The sequence below is a fragment of the Ictidomys tridecemlineatus genome, chromosome 14, assembly GCF_052094955.1.
Source record: "Ictidomys tridecemlineatus isolate mIctTri1 chromosome 14, mIctTri1.hap1, whole genome shotgun sequence".
Taxonomy (NCBI): Eukaryota; Metazoa; Chordata; class Mammalia; order Rodentia; family Sciuridae; genus Ictidomys; species Ictidomys tridecemlineatus.
The window spans coordinates 63544700-63569614 of record NC_135490.1 but is presented as its reverse complement, the minus strand read 5'-3'; the positions used below and the strand labels follow the sequence as shown (position 1 = coordinate 63569614).

Sequence of the window (24915 nt, the reverse complement as noted above, 5' to 3'; positions counted from 1 at the left end):
TAATTATTACATTTTCTTATCCAAAGTAGTTCCTCCAAAAGATACTTTAACAAATCCATCTCTTCTTAAGATTTCCACTAAAACTATACACACTTATTATGAGATCAGTAATATTTATTTTTACTTCATACTGCCACCCCTTGATGTGCCCACTCCATGTCAAATCTGTTATCAAGATCTACTATTTCACTTATTCAATGTTTCTTGTTTCCTTTCACTCCTTCTGAGGTTTGGCCCCATATCTAACTATAAATTGCATACTCTGAAAGAACTACATAATTTTTTTTCATGACACTAATCACATTGTTTTTAGAACCTGGAATGCTTTTCCACCTTCTTTCTCTACCTACTGAATTAAACAGGCCCAACTCTGCCTTCAAACTTTCACTTAGCATTAAATTTGATCTTTCTATAATCCTCCCCGTCTCTCCTATAAATTGTAAACAGGAAGATAATTATATCTTCCAACATTAATTTTACTATATCCATTATGCCTACTGCAGGATTTACTCAAATCAGATTGTAAGCTTTTGCAGAACAGAGATCATAATAAACTATTGCTAATCATTCTCCTTGCATATCATCTATTCTAGGACCTTACTAATTGTAGATCTGTGAAATGTTTCTACAGTAAAATAATATTGAGATCTCAAAAGTGGTACTAAGTTCAAACAGAATGATTGTACTATATTTTGTATATTTCTAATGGAATAAATTCCTTTTGTGCAAATCTCACAAAAATTAATGCATATAGGGATGTCAGTCAGATGGCCAAGTTCAGGTACTTGGTATATTTCACTCCACAATAAAAAGCCCAAAACAAAGAAAACACAAATATATTCTGGCAGAGTGCAGTGGGAATGTGGCAGAGATGTTGCCAAGCAGAGACCCACAATGCACTCATTAAAAAGTGGCTAAGTGCAAAATATCTATCATTTCATCTCTCCAGTCAAGGGCAATTCTGAGTCAAGAGATTTTACTCTCAGCAGGAAAAAGTACAATTAAAGTCCCCAACAGTCCCCAGTCATACTAAGGACACCTGAAGTATTTGATACTGGAGAAACCTACAGCTTTCAAAGTCTCCAAGTCAACTTTAGGGTATTTCTGGGGAATCCCTATACCCGCACTGTACCACAGAAAGAACGTAGCAGTCTATCTACATTGTGCTCTCCCCCACTGAGGTTCCTACTGCACAGTATCATCACACACCTGCGGGGGGTTGGGGTGGGGGGAGCTGTGAAACAGCAGGGTGGTAACCCCCAACAGTTCAGATGGCCTGGCTTGCAAACCAGCTATGTGGCCTCATCAACCCACATTCACCCCTGGGAACCAGCTTTCCAAGGCACCCATTAATTAATATTGATCTGTTTGGGTTTTCTATGTCTTTTGATTTAATTTAGATGAGTCTTGTGTCTAGAAATTTGTCAATATCATCTAAGTTTTCAAGTTTATTAGAATATAAATTTTCCAAAATAATCTCTAATGATCCTCTGGTTTTCAGAAATGCCTGTGGTGATTTCTCCTTTTCATCTCTTATTTTGTTGATCTGGGTCTTCTCTTTGTTAAGTTTGGCTAAATGTTTATTGATCTTGTTTATCTTCTCATTAAGGACAGGTCTAGTGCTATTTTCTGTCTTCTACTGGTTTGACCCTGCTTTTCTAGGGGCCAGTGATATAACATCCAATTGTTTATTTGGGATCTTTTTTAAAATTTGTAGGAACTTAAAGTTATCAACTTTCCTCTGAGAACTGCCTTCAGAGTGTCCCAGAGATTTTGGTGTGTTGTATCACTATTCTTCTTTGATTCTGATTTCTCCTCTCATTTCTTCCATGATCCATTTCTCATCCAGAATAGTATTGTTCAATCTCCTTATGTATTTGGTCTCAATTATTTTTTTTCTTGCTGTCTATTTCTAACATCATTCCACTGTGAACTGGTAAGATGAAAGGAATTATGCTGATTTCCTTGTATTTGCTAAGATTTGCTTTGTGAACTAAAATATGGTCTATTTTGGAGAAGGTTCCTGTGCTTCTTAGAATAAGTGAACCCAGCTTTTAATTAAGTCCATTTGATATATAGTAATGCTTAGGTCTGAATCATTTACTGACTTTATGTCTGGATGACTTGTCTCTTGGTGATAGGTAAGTTGAAATCACCCAATATTATTTTACTGGAGTCCACCTGAGAGTTTATGTGATGAAGTGTTTGTTTTATGCAATTAGCTACTCTGACATTTGGGGTATATATCTTTACTATCATATTTTTTTTGATTGTTCTCTTTATCAGTATGTAGAGAACTTCTTGACTCTAATGATTCATTTTTGCTTGAAATCTGCTTTTTCATATATCTCCATTTTCATCTACTTATTTTGTTGATTGGGGTCTTCTCTCTGTTAAGTTTGGCTAAGTGTTTATTGATCTTGTTTATCTTCTCAATAAAGAGAGCTCTAGTGTTATTTTCTGTCTTCTACTAGTTTTGGAACTAGTTTGTTCCTACTTTTCCAGGGGCCTGAGATATAACATTAAATTGTTTATCTACTCCTGCTTGATTCATTTGCATGGAATATCTTCTTCCATTCTTTTATTTTCAACTTGTGGATGAACCTCTTGTAAATAGCACATAGTTGGATCTTATTTTTAATCCAATCTGCAAGGCTATGACTTTTAATTGGGAGGTTGAGAATTATTATGGATAAGAATTTATTACTTTCTGTCATTTGGTTAGTTTCATAGATTTAATTTGGTCTTAATTTTCACTTGCCTTATTGTTTTTCTAGTGACCTTTGTCTGTTTGGGCTCTTCAAATGAGCTTTGTGTATTCAGGAGCTTGGGTTAGCTTTTTGAGTTCTTCTGTAGTACTGGCCTGCTGATCATGAATTCCTTTACTTTACAGTTATTGTGCAAGATTTTTACTTCTTCTTCAATTCTGATTGATAGCTTTGCTAGATATAACAATCTTGGATGGCAATTGTTTTCTTTCAGAGCTTGAATTATTCCATGCTAAGCCCTGCTGGATTTTAGACTCTGAGCTGAGAAGTCAGAAGTGAGTCTTACTGGTTTACTTCTAACTGACCTGACATTTTTCTCTTGTAGATTTTAAAATTCTATCCTTATTCTCTATTAGGTATTTTGATTATTGACATGTCTTGAAAAGGTTCTGTCTTTTATTTTTTTCCATTTGGGTTCTTATATGCCACATGTGTGTAGATGTCTCTTTCCTAAGGTTTGAAAATTTTTCTTATTTAAAAAATAAATAAAATTTTAAAATTTTTCATTATTTCATTAAAAATGTAATCAATGCCATTAGCCTGTATCTCCATGTCCTCTTAAATTCCAATAACTTTTTGTTTTGTTATGTCCCAGTGTTCTCGTATAGTCAATCATGGTATCTCTCACCCTTTCTCTCTCTCTCTCTCTCTCTCTCTCTCTCTCTCTCTCTCTCTCTCTCTCTCTCTCTCTCTCACACACACACACACACACACACACACACAGAGTTTATGAGTGTTCAAATTTATATACACTGTCTTTGAGGTCTGAAGTTCTGTATTCTACATAAACTAATGTCAATGATACTTTCAACTGAATTTTTTTTATTTATTGTATCTTTAATTTCCAGGAGTTCTGGGTTGAGTTCTTCTCAGGATCTCTTATCTCTTCATTGAAATAGGCTTTCAGCTGGGTACAGTGGTGCACACCTATAATCAGAGTTGCTCAGGAGGCTTAGGCAGGAGGCTCTTTAGTTCAAAGCCAGCCCCAGCAACTAATGTGTCTCTCAGCACCTTAGCAAGAACCTATCTCAAAATAAAAACAGACTGGGGATGTGGCTCAGTGGTTAAGTACGTGTATTTTCCCTCTTAATTCATCCCTTTCCTTTTATGTGAGCTCCCTAGGTTGAGGATTGTAAATTGTAGATGGAGCCTTGTTTGCCTCTTCTTCCTCTTTTATGAGTGAGTCTTTGGTAAGTTTTTAACCTTTTCCTAATAAATCCTATGCTTTCAGTATACCTTGCTTCAACATGTAGACTCAACATAATCCAAGTGTTACTTCCAACCCCCAATACCTCTTTGAATGAAGAGAGTGCTGAAATTAGCAGTAGTAATTTAAAAGTAATCCTATATCAACATATATTATGTATGTAATTACTAATGATCTCTATAATTGTATTAACCCAGGAGGAACGTGGATGAGGAGTAATATAATATAGGCTGAAATTATTAGTATTTATATACTAATAATATAAGAAAATAGAGAAAAGGAAAGAAATTAGACATTTGAAAGGAAAATTTAAATTAATAATGAGATTAATTAAATGGTATTTCAATGTTACAAATATTATGCTTAAACTATAAAAGTATTCAAATCAACAAAAAGGAAGCAGAAAAAAAGAAGACATGGAAAGTAGAAAGAAAGTTTCAGTTATTGCAAATATCAGACAACTCCAACAAAAATAAAATTTCCAAGAAGATCACATTGGAAGGCAAGAGGTATGTACTTGAAAGAAGTTAGTCATGGGCTGAATGAGTGAAAGTATTAGTACAGGCATAGAGAGTTTTAAAAAAATACTAGCAAGCAATGGAAGCATACTTTGAAGAACATTCAACACAGAAAGAACAAAAGACAAAGCCTTAAAACAGACAAACCTGGGAAGTTACCCTGTTCCCTCTACACTCACCCCTTGACACGATCATTTTGTGGAGAGTTGGCATGGGCACAGAACAATCAACTCATTCAAATATGAGTAACATCAAAATAGATCAAAGACCTAGGAATCAAACCCAAAATTTTACAACTGCTAGAAGAAAACATAGGATCAACACTCCAACACATAGACACACACAGGCAATGCCTTCTGTCATATGACAGAAAACAAAAGTGCACCTCTATTTTGTACTTTCAAAAAATAGATGAATTTGGATTAAAGACTTAAATTATAAACTTCAATATTATTAATTCTAAAAAAATAGCAGACTAAAATCTAGAACATGGAGAGAGCTTTTCCATCATACAGAAAACCCAAATTTAAAAAAATAAAATATTAGCAATGTTAACCATATGAAATGTAAAAGTAATACTGGAGCAAAATTATTATAGATATACGAAATTATCTGTCATGCTCATAAACAAAAGTTTGATATCTAAACATTCAAAACATCCTCACAAATTATAAAGAAACACTCAAATGGCATGAAAAGGCAATTACAAAAGAACAAGGCAAGTGATCAAGAAGCACATGAAAGATGTTGAAATCCACTAGTCATCAGAAAAAAAGGAAACTAAGATGTTATGTAATGGCATTACTTTATGTTCTTCAGATGACCAAAAATTAAAGGAGTAACAACATTTATTGCCGACTGATACATGAGGGAAAGATGAATCTTATGCATGCAAAAGGAAATGTTAAAGTGCCAACTTTAAAATAATGCAAAAAATTTATTAGAAAAAAAATATTTGTAACCTATTTTTCCAACTTTTGATCAGTTTATATCAAGATATAAACTTACAACTCCCATCTCTTAATGTAGTGGCTGTTTGGGCACTGGAGTTACAAACTAAGTTCAAAACCTAGATATACCCACTGGGTGAGAGTCCTGAGATAGCTTAACCTCTTTAAATCTTATCTTAATTTGATATGCTCAGAAATAAATGCTAGTAATCTTTTTTGCTGCTTGACAAACAGAAAGAGATCACATAATGAATAATGAAAGTCTGAGTAGTCAGAAATGAATACCAAGTCCCTCAGTTAAGCTACATCACAATCACAGATATTCCTTTTCTTCTAGGAATACTGAAACATCATCCTTACATGAATAGATATGCAGCATCATGAGGCCTTAAGGTAAGATAAGACCGCATCCATTCTAAAAATCTACGCAATAATTCATCTGCTTTGCCAACTGTAGAAATCTTATTTTTATCTGACCACAACTCCAATGATGTCAGCACAATAGTAACTTTCAATTGAGTAAATGCCTAAAGCAGAAGAAATAAATATATGAAAATTAATCTTTATGTTAATTTATAACAAGAAATTCTTTCAATATTTTTACAAATCCATACTCAATTTAAATGGATGATTTAATTACCCAGAAATACATCAAGTTAACATGAATGAAAAAAAATTTTAAATATTTTTTTAGTTGTAGATGAACACAATACCTTTATTTTAATTATTTTTATGTGGTTCTGAGGATCGAACCCAGTGCCTCACATATGCTAGGCAAGTACTCTACCACTGACTGAGCCACAACCCCCGCCCCCATGAATGAAAATTTCAAGACAAAAAAATTCTTTGATATGAAAATAAAAATACTTACCGAATTTACAAGGCTGATAATTTCAAAGATTTTATTTGTTACTATCGTGCTATCAGAGCCCAAGTAATCATACTGAAAGATAGAATTAATTTTATATTTAAACACAATTCATTATATAATGTTTTTGAGATTTACTCTCCTCCTACTAACAGAAAGCTGAGGCAGATTTGGGGCTCTAATTTCAAAATAAGACATAAACATAAATGGGATAATCATATTGTTGATAGAAATGTAAAATGGTACAGCCATTCTGAAAAATAGTTTGGCAAGTTCTTTCAAAACAAATAATGGACTTACTATATAACTCATCAATTACATTCCTGGGCATTCATCCCAAAGAAAAGAAACCCAATGCTCACATTTATACCTATATGTGAATGTCCCTAACTGCTTTATTCATAATAGCCAAAAACTGAAAATAATGAGTATGTTCTTCACTGCTCAAATGGTTAAACAAAGTAGCATAAACAAAGTAGTACTTTCATTCCATGAACTATTACTCAGCAATAAAAAGAAAACTGAACTGTTGATATATAAGACAACTTAGATAAACCTAAAGAAAATTATGCTGAATTAAATCTCAATAAAAAACAAACTGTGTTTTATGCAATTTGTGAAATTGTAAAGAACAACAGCTTAGTGTTTGCCAAGGGTTAAGGAGAGACAGAAGGTATGAGTGTGTCTGTAAAGAGTCTTATAATGATATTATTGTGAGTATCTTGAGTGTGGTAGTGGTTTACATAAGACTACCAATATGACACTTTTGCATAAAACCACACACACACACACACACACACATATACATGAATAGATAAATGAGTGTGTATATATGTGTTGACTCTGGATTGTGACTATGTCAAACTCCATATATCTATACCTCATCTGTACATCTATACCATGCCTTGAATGTTACAAAACCATCAAATTCAAAACTAAACTCAACTCATCATCTTCCCTCAAAAATCTGTCCTACCTTATATTTGCACCCCTTTAGTGGTATTATCATCTATTACATCTCACATTTATTATGGACATGCTCCAGGAGAACAAATATTTCTGATGTGTTCACTTCTATATCCTTAATAGCTAGAAAAGGAACTGGTATCTAGATGATATTCAGTAAATTTGTTAAGTAAATTAATACATCAAAAACTTACATGGCTTTCTAATTCAAATTCATAAATTTTAAAGGTCTCCCTTTATTTCTATTCCCATTAATATCAATGTATAAATTTTTAACTTGATTACTGGAATAATCTGTTAGATGATTACCCCTCCAATTTTCCAACCAGCAATCTACCTCTATGCTAATGCCAAATGAAGAGTCTAAGATGAAAATGAATCTTTCACTCCCCTGCTTAAAGATTGTAAATGATTCTCCATTACCTTTCAGATATAATCCAAATATTCTATCAATTGTTTAATTCACCCATTTCCACATGCCTCTTAATTTTGTGTTTTAATGATAGAAACTTTTCTAACACTTGCATGGGAAGGTTTAGCACAATGTCCATGACCCCACCTTCCACCTATTACCTATTTGTGGTATTCATTATGTGTCCCCCTGTATTAATATGACAGTATTAATGTATTAATGTAACTATACTAAAATGACATATTTATTAAACTTTGACATCTTGGGGACTTGCTGATCCTGAGCTGACCGATTCCCAGAGCTAGCAAATGACTTGCCTCAGAGTATATGTTATGGTTTAGATGTGAGGTGTCTCCTGAAGTTCACATGTGAGACAATGCAAGAAGGTTCAGAGGAGAAATGATTGGGGTATAGCCTAAACCTCATCAGTGAATTAATCCCTGATGGGATTAACTGAGTGGGAAAGGGAGGCAGATGGGTGTGCTGGAAGAAGTGGGTCATTGTGGGTGTGGTTTTGGGGTATATATTTGTATTTGGATACCCTTCTGCTTCCTGATCACCACATGAGCTGCTTCCCTCTGCCACACGCTCCACCATGATGCCCTGCCTCACCTTGAGCCCTGAGGAATGAAGCCAGCCTTCTATGGACTAAGATTTCTGAAACTGTGAGCCTTTAAATAAACATTTCCTCCCTCACAATTGTTATGGTTGGATCCTTTAGTCACAGCAACAAAAAACCTGACTCAAACAGTACACCTTTTGAATGCAAAATAGTCAGTCCAGAGCCCAATCACTTTCTCTAACAGAACCTCACACTCTGAGACACTGTTCTCCTGCCCAGGGCAAGGTAGACAACTACGGACAGCCACTACACTCCAGAGCCCACTGAAATTATTCAAATTAGCCAATCAACTTTGCATGGGATGCCTTGTCTGTTCTTGCAGAATCCACAATAAAGGGTTTTGTCCAGATGCCCCCCTTGATCCCAGTCTCCTGACAGATCTTGGTGGCTGTGGCCCTTGCATTTCAAAGAGTGTTCCCTTCTCTTGGGAACTATGATTGATAAACTTTCTTTCAACAGCAATCATTTTCTGATCTGTTGGCCTCAACACAACTGCATAATAATAAATCCCACATTTTAAAACACCCACTTTCTTACAATATCCCAAGTTAAAGTTGGATATTTTCGTATCTGTTCCCATTAACCAACCTGTGTTTTTATGATACCATATGCTTCCCTCAGTTATAAAATGGAATTCTCTATGCTAAAATTGTAGATTTACAATTTATGAAGTTACTGAAGAAATTATCAGTATTATTCTCTGTATGCCAACATCTGGTAACACAGATTTCATAGCTGACTCAATGCTTTTTTAATTAAAGAATTTGAAAATATGTCTAAGAACATAGAAAAGGGAATGTTTAGTCAGCATAGTATGGTTGAAAAACTAGTAATTTGATCAAGAAGCTTTTAAAGTAACCCTCAAAATTTTATAAGCCTGAAACAAAACAATTTCCAGAATGCACAATATTTCCTAGAAACTTGTCATGTTTATTAGAACTATCTTATTTTCTCTTAAGTATCACAATAACTTGATTCTAAATGTTTCCTTTTCCTTTTCCCAGCACTAATAAATCAAATATTGTCATATCCTTCTCCAAATACTCCCTGTCCTGACCTCAGTGCTTCCTGACAAACCCTGCAGTCCTCAGCATGGAATTGGCACTCATGTTGCTTCCAAGTGTGGTAACCAAAAGCTATCATTGAATTAAACACAGGAAAGCCCATTTTTATTCCTATTTTCTGAATTCTTTAAAGATTAGAAGAAAGAAAACCATATTTACTTGACTACAAACTAAGTTATACTCCCTGGTTTTGAAGTTTAACAGATCCTCAAATTGTTTATGGTAATCAAGGATCAATAGTTAGATTATCCTCACTCTTGTCTCAGTAAATATTTTATAGAGCGAAACCATTCTCTGCACTTAATACTGCTCTTAAAGACTTCCCTCAAAAAGGACCTCAACCCACTTTGACCAAATGTCACCATTAAAAAAAATAGTGTGTTTTAAAGGAGGCCCTAAAAATTGTGGAAAAACTGACTTTGCAATATTGTTATTTAAAGATTTAAAATAGGTTTTGAACAACCAATAAAAAAATAAAATAAAATAAAAAGATTTAAAATAAAGCATTGCTGATAAAACTAGAGCGATGTTGACAATATGATTTTTCAGTCTGCACATTTTTATACTATTCTATCTGTGACAGGCAAGTAAGACTGGGAATCTTTTAATCGCCCCCTAGCTAAGGCTAATCATAGCTTCACATCAAATATTTAAAAGCAAAGAAAAAGCAGAACACATACCAAAGCTTTATCCAGCACAATATGAATCTCTAGATAAAGAGAAGGTAAGTCCAGAAGAAGTAATTCTGTCTAGAAAAAAAAAGAAAAACAACATATAAGATTATTTTATAATCTGTTTATTCAGAACTATTTATTAAACATTACCACAGCAATTATAAGACACAGCAGGGTATTTGCTTATCACAATAGTTGGACATTATATTTGGGATTTTACTTTTGAAAAGAAGAGGACAGGTTCCTTTCATCTTAGTTTTCTACCTAGCAGTCTTCCAAGATTTTTCTAAATCTGAGGAATCAAGAGATTATTAAAGGTAAACTGCCCTGGGCAGTAAATAACAAAATAATAATATTATTATTATAAAATTCATAATTCCAGAACAAAATCTTTATGTCTCTTTGTGTCTTTGGAATATACTTTTCATGCTCTCAGCTGCCATTATGCTAAATTGAAGATGCTGGACAAAAGAGTCACATATTGTATGATCGAATTTATCCAAAATATGTAAATCCATAGAGATAGAAAGCAGATTAGTGGTTGCCAGAGGATGACATGACATATTCTGAGACGTAACTGTTTAATAGGTAAAGGTTTCCTTTTGGTGTGATGAACAATGTTCCAAAATTAAATAGCAACAACATAGTAAATGTACTAACTGTTACTGAATTATATACCTAAATAATTAAAATGGCGACTTTTTACATATATTTACAATAAAAAAATGTAGCTGAATAAAGCTAAAACATGAAAGGGAAAGAATAAATATTCTTATCTCTTCCCACAATGGAAGGTAAGTTGTTTTATTTGCTGCAATATATAGAAAAGTGAGTGACATATATAAAAGACTCAACATTTTTTTATTTTTTATTAGAGCTTTATACATAGTACTCAGGTTCATTCCAATAAACACACATTCATGGAAATCTATTTCAATCCATGACTTCCTCCCCTTTTCTCTCCCCATTTTCCACCCTGCCCTCCCTCTCCTATCTCATTCTCCTAACTACTAGATCGCCTTTCACTCGTCTTTTAATAATTTGTATTTGATTCTTTATGTTATACTATGCTTTCCTCCCCATTTCCTGTATTTCACTCTAGCTTCCACGTATGAGGGGAAACATTTGGTCTTTAAATTTCTGAGTTTGGCTCATTTCACTTAGCATGATTCTTCATTTCCATCTGGCAAATGCCATAATTGCATTCTTTCTTATGGCTTGAACTCCATTGTGTGTGTGTGTGTGTGTGTGTGTGTGTGTGTGTGTGTCACAATTTTGTAATCCATTTATCTATTGATGGGCATCTGGATTGACTGAATAGTTTATCTATTGTGATGTGGCTGTGTTGTGCTATAAACCTTGATATGGCTGTGTAGCAGTAGAATGCTGATTTTAGATCTTTTGAGAAAATGCCAAGGAGTGAGAGCTGGGTCATATGGCAGTTCCATCACTAGTTTCTCGAAGAATCTTCATACTGCTTTCCAGAGTGGTTTTACTATTCTGCAATCTACTAACAATGTACAAGTGGAACTTTTCCCCTACAGCCTCATTAGCATTTACTGTTGTTCATATGCTTGATCATTGCCATTCTAATTGTAGTGAGATGAAATCTTAGGGTAGTTTGTGATTTGCATTTTCCTGGTTACTACAGATGTTGAACATTTTTTCATATATTTTTTGGCCATTGTGTTTCTTCTTCTGAGAAATTTCTGTTTAGTTCTTTTGCCCAGTTATTGATTGGGTTATTGAGGAGGGGTGATACATTTTTTTGAGTTCTTTATATATTCTGGATATTAATTCCTTATAACAGGAGTAGCTGGCCAAAATTTTCTCCTATTCTGTAGGCTATCTCTTCATGCCCTTAATCATTTCCTTTGTTGTGCAGAAGCTTTTTAGTTCAATAGCATCCCCCTTATCGACTCTTGGTTTTATTGCTTGTGCTTTAGGGATCATGTTAAGTAAGTCAGTGCCAGCACCTATATGATGGAGTGTTGGTGCTGTATTTCTTGTAGCCGTTGTAAAGTTTCTGATATGATTCTTAAGTCTTTGATCCATTTTGATTTGTGTTTTGTGCAGGTGAGTTAGGGGTCTAATTTCATTTTTCTACACATAGCTATCCAGTTTTCCCAGTACCTTTAATATAAAAGGCTGTTTTTTCTCCAAGATAGATTTTTAGCACCTTTGTCAAATATTAGACAACTTTAAGTATGTGGATTGGTCTCTGTATCTTCTATTCCATTGCTCTTTGTGTCTAGTTTGTTGTCAATACCATGCTGTTTTTGTTACTACAGCTGTATAGTATAACTTCAGATCAGGCATTGTGATGCCTCCTGCTTCACTTTCCTTGCTTACTCTTTCATTGATTATTCTGGGTCTCTTACTATTCCAAATGAATTTAAGAATTATTTTTCCTAATTCTGTGAAGAATGTCATTGGTATTTCAATGTGGATTGCATTGACTCTGTAATGGCTTTTGGTAGTATAGCCATTTTGACAATATTAATTCTGCCTATCAAAGAACATGTGATGTCTTTTCATTTTCTAAGATCTTCTTCAATTTTTCTTCAGTGTTGTATAATTTTCACTTTAGAGTTATTTTACCTCTTTTGTTAAGAGTAATTCCCAGGTATTAAATTTTTGTCTTGAGGTTATTGTGAATGGTATGATTTTCCAGATTTCTTCCTCTGCTGAATCACTGTTAGAGTATAGGGAAGCTATTGATTTATGGGTGTTGATCTTGTATCCTGCTACGTTGTTAAACTCATTTATGAGCTCTAGAACTCTTCCAGTAGAGTTTTTGGGTCTTCCAGATACAGGATCATATTGTCAGCCAACAGAGACATTTTGACTTCTTTTTCTATTTGTAGCCATTTGATTTCCTTTTCTTGCCTGATTGCTCTAGCTAATGTTTCAATGACTATATTGAATAGGACTGGTAAGAGTGACAGCCTTATCTTGTTCCTGAATTTGGAAGAGATTCTTTTAGTTTTTCTCCATTTACTATTATGTTGGCTTTGGGTTTGTCATGATGGCCTTTACAGTGGTAAGGTAAGTTCTTTGATCCCTAGCTTCTCCAGCATTTTTAACATGAATGGATATTGGATTTAATCACAGGCCTTCTCTTCTTCTCAACTGCATTGATTTTGATGCTGATCTTAATTATTTCCTGTCTTCTTTTCTAAGCCTTTGAGGTGAAGCATAAGCTTATTTATTTGAGATCTCTCTAATTCAGTGCTAGAAATTATCCACTAGAACTGCTTTCTAATGTCCCAGAGATTTTGATATGCTATATCTCTATTATTGTTCATTTCTAAAAATTTCTTGCTTTCTATTCTTATCTCTTTTTTAGTCCATTCTTCATTTAAGAGACAATTGTTCAATCTCCACATGTTTATGTGGTTTCTTTTTTTCTGTTGATTTCTAGCTTCATTCCATTGTGATCTGATAGAATGCATGGGATTGCACTGAATTTCTGGTATTTGCTAAGATTTTCTTTGTGGCCTAGATTACGATCTACTTTGGAAAAAGTTCCATGCACAGCCAAGAAGAAGGTAAATTTAGCTGATTGTGGGTGGAATATTTCATAGATATCCATTAGGTCCATTTGATTTATATAGTGTTGTTTATTTATTTTTATTTGTTTTACTTAGTTACACATGACAGTATAATGACCTTGACATATCTCACATTTGAATCAGATGGGATATAATATCTCATTTTTCTGAGTGTACAGGTTGCAGAATCACATTGGTCATGCATTCACATATATACACACAATAATAATAATGTCTGTTTCATTCTACTATCCTTCCTATCTCCCCAACCCCTCCCTTGCCCTTCCATCACTTCTCTCTACCTAATCTAGGGTAGTGCTATTCTTTTTCTTTTTTCTTTTTTTCTCACATCTTCATTCATGTATTTTGTATAACAATGAGGGTCTCCTTCCACCATCCATGTAATTCCATTTCTCCTTCCCTTTCCCTCCCACCTCTCTTCCTATGTTGAGGTAATCTTCCTATGCTCTTCCTCTCTTCCCCATTATGAGTCACCCACCCCCTTATAACAGGGAAGACATTCGGCATTTGTTTTTTAGAGATTGGCTAACTTAGCATAATCTGCTATAATGCCACCCATTTCCCTGCAAATGCCATGATCTTATTATTTTTTAGTGCTAAATAATATTCCATTGTGTATATAGGCAACAAAATGAAATTGAGTCCCTATCTCTCACCATGCACAAAAGTTAACTCAGAAAGAATCAAGGATCTAGGAATTAAACCAGAGACTCTGCATCTAATAGAAGAAAAAGTAGGCCCTAATCTCCATCATGTGGGGATAGGCCCCAATTTCCTTAATAAGACACCTGTAGCACAAGAATTGAAACCAAGAATCAACAAATGGGATGAATTCAAACTAAAAAGTTTTTTCTCAGCAAGAGAGATAATATGTGAGGTGAATAGGAAGCCTACATCCTGGGAACAAATTTTTACACATCAGATAGAGCTCTAATCTCTAGAGTATACAAAGAACTCAAAAAGCTAAACACCAAAAAAAAAAAAAAAAAACCCAATCAACAAATGGGCCAAGAACCTGATCAGACACTTCTCAGAAGAAGATATACAATCAATCAACAAATATACAAAAAAAAAAAATGCTCATCGTCTCTAGCAATCAGAGAAATGCAAATCAAAACCACCCTAAGATACCATCTCACTCCAATAAGAATGGCAGCCATTATGAAGTCAAACAACAACAAGTGCTGGCAAGGATGTGGGGAATAGGGCACACTTGTACATTGCTGGTGGGACTGCAAACTGGTGCGGCCAATTTGGAAAGCAGTAGGCCAATTTGGAAAGCAGTATGGAGATTCCTTGGAAAGCTGGGAATGGAACCACCATTTGACCCAGCTATTCCTCTTCTTGGACTATACCCAAAAGACCTAAAAACAGCATACTACAGGGACACAGCCACATCAATGTTTATGGCAGCACAATTCACAATAGCTAGACTGTGGAGCCAACCTAGATGTCCTTCAGTGGATGAATGGATTAAAAAATGTGGCACATGATTTATGTAGTGTTATCTAGATTAGACATATCTTTATTGATTTTATGTTTTGATGGGCTGTCTATTGGTGATAAGAGTATGTTGAAATTACCCAGTATTATTGTATTGAGGTCTATGCAGGATTTAATGTCATGGAGTCCTTTTTCCATGTAATTGGGCACATTGACATTTGGGGCATAAATTTTACTATCATTATGTCTTCTTATTGGATCATTCCCTTAACAAGATGTAGTGACCTTCTTTGTCCTTCTGATTAATATTTGCTTGAAATCTACTTTGTCAGATATGAGAATAGCTATTCCTGCTTATTTTCTTGGACCATATTTCTGGAATATTTTTGCCATCCTTTTATCTTCAGACTGTGGATGTCTTTGCCTATACGATGAGTCTTTTGTAAACAGTATATAATTGATTCTTGGTTTTTGATCCATTTGGCTAACCTGTACCTTTCAACTGGGGAGTTGAGATCATTAACATTTAGTGTGAGTAAGGATAACTATTTATGGTTTCCTGACATTTTGCTATATTTTACCCTGTCTTGATTCTTACTTAATAGATTATTCTTCCATTGAACTTCCTCTGTGAGTTCTGGGAATTATTTTTTAGTTCCTCTTGTGTGGTTTATCTTTGAGTATTCTTTGTAATGCTGGCTTGGTTCTCATGAATTCATTTATTCTTTTCATGGAAAGTTTTTATTTTCCCCTCAAATTTGAAACTAGGTTTTGTTGGATATAGAAATCTGGCTGGCAGGTTTTTTTTTATTTTAGGGCTTGGAATATCTCATTACAGATCTTCCTTAATTTTAGGGTCCAAGCTGAGAAATCCAAAATGAACCTTATTGGTTTGCCTCAGGTTTTTGATCTGATGTTTCTGTCTTGCAGCTTTTAATATTCTTTCCTATTTTCTATATTAGGCATTTTGATTATGATATGTCCCAGTGAGCTTCTTATTTGACTAGGTCTATTTGGGGTCCTGTAATGTGGATAATGTGGATATCTTTCTCATTTTGATGTGGAAAATTTCTCTGTAACTCTTTCATTGAAAATGTTCTTTATGTCTTTAGTTTGTATCTCCATGTTCTCTTCTATCCCAAAGATCAGAGCCATCATGTCAGTTCTGATGTTTTCTTTCTTCTTTGTTTATTATATCCAAATTTCTGAGTCCCTAAGCTGCTTTTGATGTCCAATATTAAATATTAGTGAAATCCTTCCTTAGCCACCTTGGTGAGAAGCTGTACACCTGCTGTTTTGGTCCCGTGCAACAGCACAGCTTGGAATGCTGCTTTACTTTACTCTGCCATCTACCATCTCCCTCCCAAAATATATTTTAATTGGATAAGTAAATCTTACAAAGTGCAAAACTGAAATTGCCAAAACTTAATAGATTAAGAAATTTAGTCTCAATTATATTTTTTGAAGTGGGGTCATACTTTTTTAGCCAAACTGGTCACAAACTTGTGAGGTCAAGTGATTTCCTCCCCTGTCCCAGCCCCCCAAATATCCAGGGCTACAGGTACACCCCACCATTCTGGCTATTACATTAAATTACAAATTTAATCAATAAAACTAAAAACAGTTTAATATTTTAAATTAATTGGAAGAGGAAAGAAAGAGTACAGTTTAAGTAAATTATAATTATCTTTCATTTCAGAGAAAAAAGAGACAAACTGAACTTGGTTAATAAAAAAACTAAAAGAAGAAACAGAAGACAGTGTATTATCTAAATATTAGAATTGAGGTTTACACATGAAAGAAAGGAGAGAAAAAAATTTACTTTTTAATTCTTGACGTAAGTAAAATAAACCTTGTTGGTTTGCTTCAATTTAAATGTACAATTTAATAATTTATAAAATAAAAATTCTGCAACAACCACTTAGCTTAAGAAATAAAACATTTTCATCCTTCCTCCCAGAATCCAATTAGGCCTTTTCACCTGATCACAACTTCTAGAGGTAAGCAGAATTCTGATATTGATGACAAATCTATTACAAATCACAAGATTTCATTCCAAATCCATATCCTTTCCTTTTTCTATATTTTATCTTTGGATACATGAACCATACAGCTCACATTCTTTTATATCTCACTTCTGTTACTCATCATCATGTTTTAAACATTCATTCATGTTGCTCTGTGTTGCTATAACTCATTTGGTGTTTTTTTTAACTTGATGATGGTCTACTACATGAGTATGCTACAATGCATTTACCAATTTTACTATTGTACATTGGGATTTCCCCCACTGTGTTTGGTACTACAAAGCTATGACAAACTTATTAGTGTATCTTAATGGATTTAGAGCACATTTCTATATGCTGAAATTTCAGAATGCATTTCTCATGCTTTGCTAAAGAATAACAAGCTATTCATATAATTTTTATCAATATGAACAACCACAAGTACCAAAAGATAATTTCTCTTGCTTCACTTCTCTGTACATCTTTTACCAGTATGATGAATATAAGGATGGATACCATGTTGGTTTATTTTGCACAATTCTGGATATTAAAAAAAATTAAGCATCCTTTATTTTTAGTTTAGACTTACTATTTTATAATTAAAAGACACAGCAAAAGCAGTTCTAAGAGGGAAGTTTATGGCACTAAATATCTACCTGAAAAAGAAAGAAAGAAATCAATCTCAAACGTACATTCTAATTCCTCAAAGAATGAGAAACAGGAAAACAAACTAAATTCAAAGTTAGTAGAAGGAAGAGGATAATAAAGATCAGAGCAGAAAAATGAAATAGGAACTAGAAAGATAATATAAAATATCAGCAAAACAAAGTTGCTTTTTTGAAAGGCTAAACAAAATTGACAAACTGTTAGCTAGAATAATGAAGGAGAAAGGGAAAGTATTCTAACCAAATTAGAAAGGAATGAGGAGAAACATTATAACTGATAACACAGAAATATAAAAGTTAATAAGAGACCTTCATATGAACATCAACAATTTGTGCAACCTATCTAAAATATGGATAAAATCCTAGAAACATATAACCTAAAAAGACTGAATCACAAGACTGGGGATGTGGCTCAAGCAGTAGCGCGCTCGCTTGGCATGCCTGCGGCCTGGGTTCGATCCTAAGCACCACATACAAAGATGTTGTGTCCACCAATAACTAAAAATAAATAAATATTAAAAATTCTCTCTCTCTCTCTCTCTCTCTCTCTCTCTCTCTCTCTCTCTCTCTCTCTTTCTCTCTCTCTCTTTAAAAAAAAAAGACTGAATCACAAAATTCTTAAGAAACAATGACAAAGGAAATTGAATCAGTATAAAAATCTCTTATCAAAGAAAATCCCAGGACTGAATAGCTTCACTGCTGAATTCTACCAAACATTTAAAGAATAACCAATATTATGTAGTTTGGGAAGACTCTGAACATGGCAGCAATCCTCAATTCCTCCACAATCTAGAAATAAAGCAGTGAAAGAACAGCTCACCAGTGATGCAGGTGACAGAATAAACACTGTAAAATTCAATATTAAAAAGAAAGAGACTTGCAATGACTTAGAAATTGGTTACCAGAGAAGAAAATAAGCAAAGAAGTCCTTGACTATAGACACTGACCAGAGCAGGGTTGGAGGGAAGGGTAAAAATGAGAGAAAGAAGGAGAAGGAAAGCCCACAAGCATATTTCCTTAACATGTGGAAAGAAAAACAAACCAAATGAAAATGGGACAGGAACAGAAAAGACAGTGAATGAGATCATACAATTCAGTCCAAATTGTAAGAAGAAAACAATTCTGGGCAGTACAACCATTTTATAGAGTCTGCAGTTAGCCAGCCTCCCTAGATGGAATTAAATCAGTACAGCTTCTCCCCATCTAAAGATAGTAACCAATAAAACCACACAGAATGCCTTTGCAATGGGTTGTCTCATTAACTCACTGAAAAGGAACTTATAGAGAGATCACTGCAAGCTGAAACACCCTCCCCTTCACAGAGGACAAGCGGAGTGAGGTGGAGCTGATCTGAAAGGAGATTATTCCTGGAGTGTGCTCACCCCAACCCAGAGCTACCCTCAGCCACTGCAGTAACTCAGGCAAGGGTGGGCCAAACTGACACTCTACCCTCCAACCACTGTGATAGGTCAAACACTGGTGAGCTGCACCAACTAGTGCTGCTACAAAAAGCCCCCGTGGAGGGAAGCGGGTACTCAGATATTCAAAACTGGCAGCTGGCCATAGGAGCTGAGACAAAGGTGAGCCAACTGACACAAGTCGTGGGGTTGGTGCCCCATGATCTATATCAGCAAGGGCTTAGACTTATGTGCCAAAGTCCATCCACAGAGAGCCTGCATTCACAGACTCCCTGGTTGCAGATAGTCACCAAGATCTCTCCATAAGTCCTATTCCACTACACCAATACATGCAGCAGCTTTAAATCATGCAGACATGGGCCTCTGGACTGACTAGCAAACACCAACCAGCAAGAAAATCAAAGCAACTAGGGAAGTAGCTCCTGTGCCCTAGCCCTTCTAGGAGAGTCCACAGATGTTGCCAGTTAACTCAGTTGTCATATAGATGCATGGAACCATGGAAAACATTTCCTAAAAATAACCCTAAGCAGGGCTGGGGATGTGGCTCAAGCGGTAGCGCGCTAGCCTGGCATGCGTGCGACCCGGGTTCGATCCTCAGCACCACATACCAACAAAGATGTTGTGTCCGCCGAGAATTGAAAAATAAATATTAAAAAAAATTCTCTCTCTCTCTCTCTCTCTCTCTCTCTCCTCTGTCACTCTCTCTTTAAAAAAAAAAAAATAACCCTAAGCAGCCATCAGAGAAACTCAGTTCATGCACAGTGACCCCCCACTAAAGGGCTTCCAGAGCAATGTCCACATACACCACTTAGTATGTCCAGATACAAGCCCCAAATCTGCAACCTGTGCCCCCCAGAGGGTGCAGCAGCACCCATTCCCACAACAGGTCACCCATTGCCATATCAAGGAGATTACAATACTTCTACTTTGGATCACTACACCCTCTATGCAATATACATGTGTAGCCCACATGGGAACTGACAGTGTTGGATACACAGAGCTTTTGTTCAAGACTGTAACCCCAACAGGGAGGTCCTAAATCTCAAATAGGAACCATCTCCTCTGACCCAACAGAAAGCCGGTAGGTACCTGAACCCACCAAAGGTCAAAGGGGCTCTCCAGGAATTGTATCAGAGGTAAAATACTGTGATCACCATCTTCATCCCCAGAGAAACTCAGAGGTAAATGGTGTGCATCTTCTAAAGATCCAAAATCCTGATGAAATCCAAATCAGGAAGATGCAATGAGATACTTCCCCACCTCTGCATAGAATATCATAAATAGCTCTGTCAATTTTGATCTTACTTTTCATATTGAACTGATACTTATTCCCTTATTATTTGATATTGCAGCCCTCAAGCCAATTGATCATTTTTGATTATTAATTGATTATATTTCTTCTGTTTTAAACTGTAATCACTCTATCTTTACTTTCCTAATTCAAGTTTATACTTTTCCCTTTTGTACTACTGGTTTCTGCCTCAAATCCCTAACATTTTTTTCCATTTTATCTTACTTTGTATTATTTTACTTTCACTTTTCTCTTTTTTCTTTATCAATTTTTTTCTCTTATCCCCTTTTTAACCCCATAAAATTTCATTATGCTCAATAATAATTTCTCAACCTACTTAAGAATGTTATTATAAATTTATACTTGGATTAGAGAAAATGTAGAGAACATTTTTAATAAGTTTTTTCCCCTAAATTTTATGGTTACATAGCTTTGCTCTGAAGTGATTGCAGTTAAAAGGGGTTAGCAACTTCTTGAAAAGTAGTGCTGGATATTGGACATAGTAAAGAATACACATTGAGTGGGAGTACTGATACTTGGATATTCACCCAGCCTGGGGCAGTTAAGAGAAAGAAGCTCACATAAAAGCAGAAGAGATAATCATCTCATTAGATGAGTAGACATAAAAACAATATGAAAAAGCCATGGAAAAAGTCACCCCAAATAGCCCACAATAATTCAACAACTGATCTCATTGATATCAGAGTGGAGGAAATATCAGATAGAAAATTTAGAAAGTCCATAGTTTAAAAAGTATTCAATGAATTAAAAGAAGACATAAGAAATGAACTAAGAAAATACAGGAAGTAAAAGATAATTTCAATAGAGAAAGATTATAAAAAAAAAGAAATCCTGAAAATAAAAAGCTCAATGGATTGAATTTAAAAATCAGTTGATGAGGGGGCGGAGTCAGGAGGATCGAAAGTTCAAAGCCAGCCTCAGCAACGGCAAGGTGCATAGCAACTCAGTGAGACCCTGTCTCTAAATAAAATACAAAATAGAGCTGGGAATGTGGCTCGGTAGTTCAGTGCCCCTGAATTCAATCCCCGGTACCACCCCCCAAAAAAAAATCAGTTGAAAGCATCACCAATATTAGACAACACAGAGGAGATTCTCAGGCTTTGAAGACAAAGTATATAATCTTGAAAAGAAAGTCAACAATAAAGAAAATGTGTTAAAAGATCATGACAAGGCTATATTCCTAGTTGCTTTGTGGCTCAGGATTCAAGTAGCAATAGTACTGCTTCTCCACAAGGTAGATGAGAGAGGAGTTTCACTAAAACTGATTAGCAAATAATAGTCAAAGTCTTAAGAGACTCAGATATCTGCGTACATTAAATAAAGAAGAAAGACTACATTGGAGCAGTTGGTTGTGGTAAATGCAGCTGCAGCAGCAGCAGAGCTGGTTCAGGACAGATTGAGTATAGAAAAACCAAAACTCAGAAACCTCTCCTTAGTTGATCCACCATCTGCACTGTGCACTGGTGCTTGAAAAGTGTGTGTTTCCCAAATGGCCATGGAAAGCTAAAGTGGAAGCCATCTTGGGGTGGTCATGCTGCATCTGCTGCTGCAGGAGCTGGAAGATCTGTGCAAACACTGCTACACTGACCTAGCAAGCACCTTCAATGTAGCCCAGATGTACCTAGCGAAATGGGGTCAAAACAGGCAGAGAGAATATTTTATCCAGGCGAATTCAAGTTGTAAAAGTAAACAAGATCCCAACTCACTTCTACCTTTGACTCTGGTGGCTCACATGACCAGCTGAAGCAGGTCTGGAATCTGAGCAGGTGAGTGTGAATATGCTCAGGGACTAAGCCTGAAAATCCTGGAAAGAGTGTGTTCATGGGGAGCAGACAGGGTGAAGGATTGTCTCTCTTGCCCCACAAACAGAATCCTTGAGAGGCTCCTGAGATCCTGAGATCCTGAGATCTTGAGAGATCTAGCAGAGATCAGCAACTGCCAGGCCCTAGGGGTGTTTTGATCTAATCTCTCCAGAGTAGACACCATCCAGCACAGCCCAAGGCCTGATTAGACCTAAGCCCCACCTGATTCAACTCCACTCATAAAATTCTGCAGTGACCCCACACTGGGGAGTGCATCCATCTGGTCTATGCAAACTCCAGTGGCAGTACTTCGCATCCCATCCTATCTCATACTTGGGAGAAGAGAGACTGAGAATAATTTGAATCAGCTTCAGTCCCAGGTCACTCCAACCGGCAACTTTGTGACCAACACAAAAACAGCAAAAGGTTAACTACACCCAGTCCTTAATCTCACTCTCAGCCCAAGAAAAAAAAAATGGAAAGAAAGACAGTTGAGCATAGACAGTGTCCATCTATTCTCATTGGCTATTTGAACTCCTCTTACAAAGGATTCCTTAATTTTTCATGATCTGTTTTTCTTTTCATTTGTGTGTGTGTGTGTGTGTGTGTGTTGTGTGTGTGTGTGTCTGTGTGTGTGTTTTGCTGTGCTGCTTGGTTCATGGACATACAGACATCTACACATTTTTTTTCTTTTTCTCATTTCTAGCTTTTTAAATGTAGATATTTTTTCCTTGCCCTGTCTTTTGAGGATTAGGGTTTTTTATTAGTACGTTTTGGTTTGGTTTTGCATTGTCTTTCACTTGCCTATTTCTCTTATTTCTTTTTCTATGTTTTCTTTTGCTAACATCCAAATTCTATTGTTCTTTCGATCTCCCTTTAAATTGTTACTTCAATTTCTCCTCCTACCTCATAACCATCGCAAGCTACATCTCTTCTGCATTCTCTATGTTCACTATTTGAAACTCTTTTCTACCTTCCTATCACATTTTCTTTTTCTCTTAATTAACTTTATTCCTATCATCTTTTAGCACTAATTGGTTTATGTAACTCCTGCCACCACCATTAATACTGTTTCACTTATTGCTGCTGTGGATGACATAGTTGACACCTGTTACTTGCTTTAATGTCAGATATAGTTCATGGTCACTTATTGTTTTTGCTGTTGGCAATTATTGACCCTACCATTTCTGATTTTTGTGGCAATTAACATTGTGGATGTCAAAGTAGAAACCAAGTATTTAGTTTAATGTTGTATATCTTTGCATTAGTTATTGCTATTATTTGTTTCCTCCTAGTCCTTGAGTTCTGGGAACCTATAGGGACACAAATTTGCAGGCAGAAAATCTGCTGCTAAACTAAACTCAATCAAAAGACAGTAAACCTGGCTCCACATACAAATGAATGACAGTAGATCTTCAGTTATATTTTAATACAAAGAATAGATGAAACAAAAACTCAAACTAATGATCAGGACTGAAGTAAAAACAGCTAGAAATATGTCTCCAGGTCCTACCTATGAACAGCCATTACTACAGCAAAAGCAGAGAATTACACAAAGGCTCTGGACACCACACCTAAATGAAGGTCTCAATCCAGATCGCTCTAGGACATTTGAATTGAAGATTGTGCCCTATAAAGTCCACATGTAGAAGTGGAAGAGAAATCTCTTCCAACAGATGCATAAAATCCAATGTATAAATACAAGAAGTATGAAAAGACAAGCCAACACAACACTACCTGAAGTTCATAATTCACCAGCAGCGAACACCAAAAACATTGAACTGGGTGAAATATCAGATAAGGAATCATTATAAAAAATGACCAATGAATTCCAAGAGAACATAGAAAAACAACTGAATGAATTAAGGAAGTCAGTATAGAATATGAATGAGAAATTCAATAAAGAAATAGAAATGCTGAAAAAGAACCAAATAGAAATCTTGGAAATGAAAGACACAACAAATCAAGTAAAATGTTCAGTTGAAAGTCTAATAGAATCTTGAGAAGACAGGCTGCTTTCCAAGCTCCTCTGTGGTGTGAGCACAGGAAAGTGAATGATCAGCTTCTCAGTAAGGTGGGTGCAGGGGGATTTTTACTGGGAATTAATACTGGACTCTCAGAACAGCTTACAGACTCACAAGATTGGGAATAATAAAGGAAGAAAGCTCATTGCCACAATTGCTAGAATGGATGTGCTACAAAGGAGGGAGGGGGGCTAGGAGAACCTGCATTTCAGGTGGCACCATAGTGTGACCCGATATGGGAAAATCAGAAATAAAGAATATTCTGGGATTGATAAAGTGGGTGATGAAGATGGAAAATAACATTCCCCCAAGAAAAGGAAACTGACAGTCCTCAGGGAGAAAAGGAAGACAGGGTGATTCGACAGGGAAGAAGGGGAAGACAAACAATGGGCCCTGGGCTCTGGATTTTTATCCAAGCTTTTCCAACTGTTTGCATGAGTTAGGACGAGTTTCAAGTTTTACAGCTGTTTTCCCAGAGTTTTAACTGCACAACTGGTTTCCTGAATGCTCAGTGGCACATCCCAAGTCTCTAATGAGTAAGTCGCACTAAATATTCTGCTATGATTTAATCTCATTAAAACCTATTTTTTTAAAAAAAGACCTCTCTTGTAAGCAGTCCCC

The 24915-nt window shown here is 35.6% G+C and overlaps 1 protein-coding gene across 1 annotated transcript in view; it reads right to left on the bottom strand.

Annotated features, from left to right (window-relative positions):
- Positions 1 to 24915, bottom strand: part of LOC101959192 (disintegrin and metalloproteinase domain-containing protein 32) — a 131322-nt gene that overhangs the window by 57562 nt on the left and 48845 nt on the right. Inside the window, exons 7-9 of the mRNA XM_078031249.1 lie at positions 10056 to 10124; positions 6315 to 6386; positions 5804 to 5970 (exon numbers count right to left, since the gene is read on the bottom strand). Coding sequence (XP_077887375.1) covers positions 5804 to 5970; positions 6315 to 6386; positions 10056 to 10124 — 308 coding nt within the window. The remainder of the gene's footprint in view (positions 1 to 5803; positions 5971 to 6314; positions 6387 to 10055; positions 10125 to 24915) is intronic.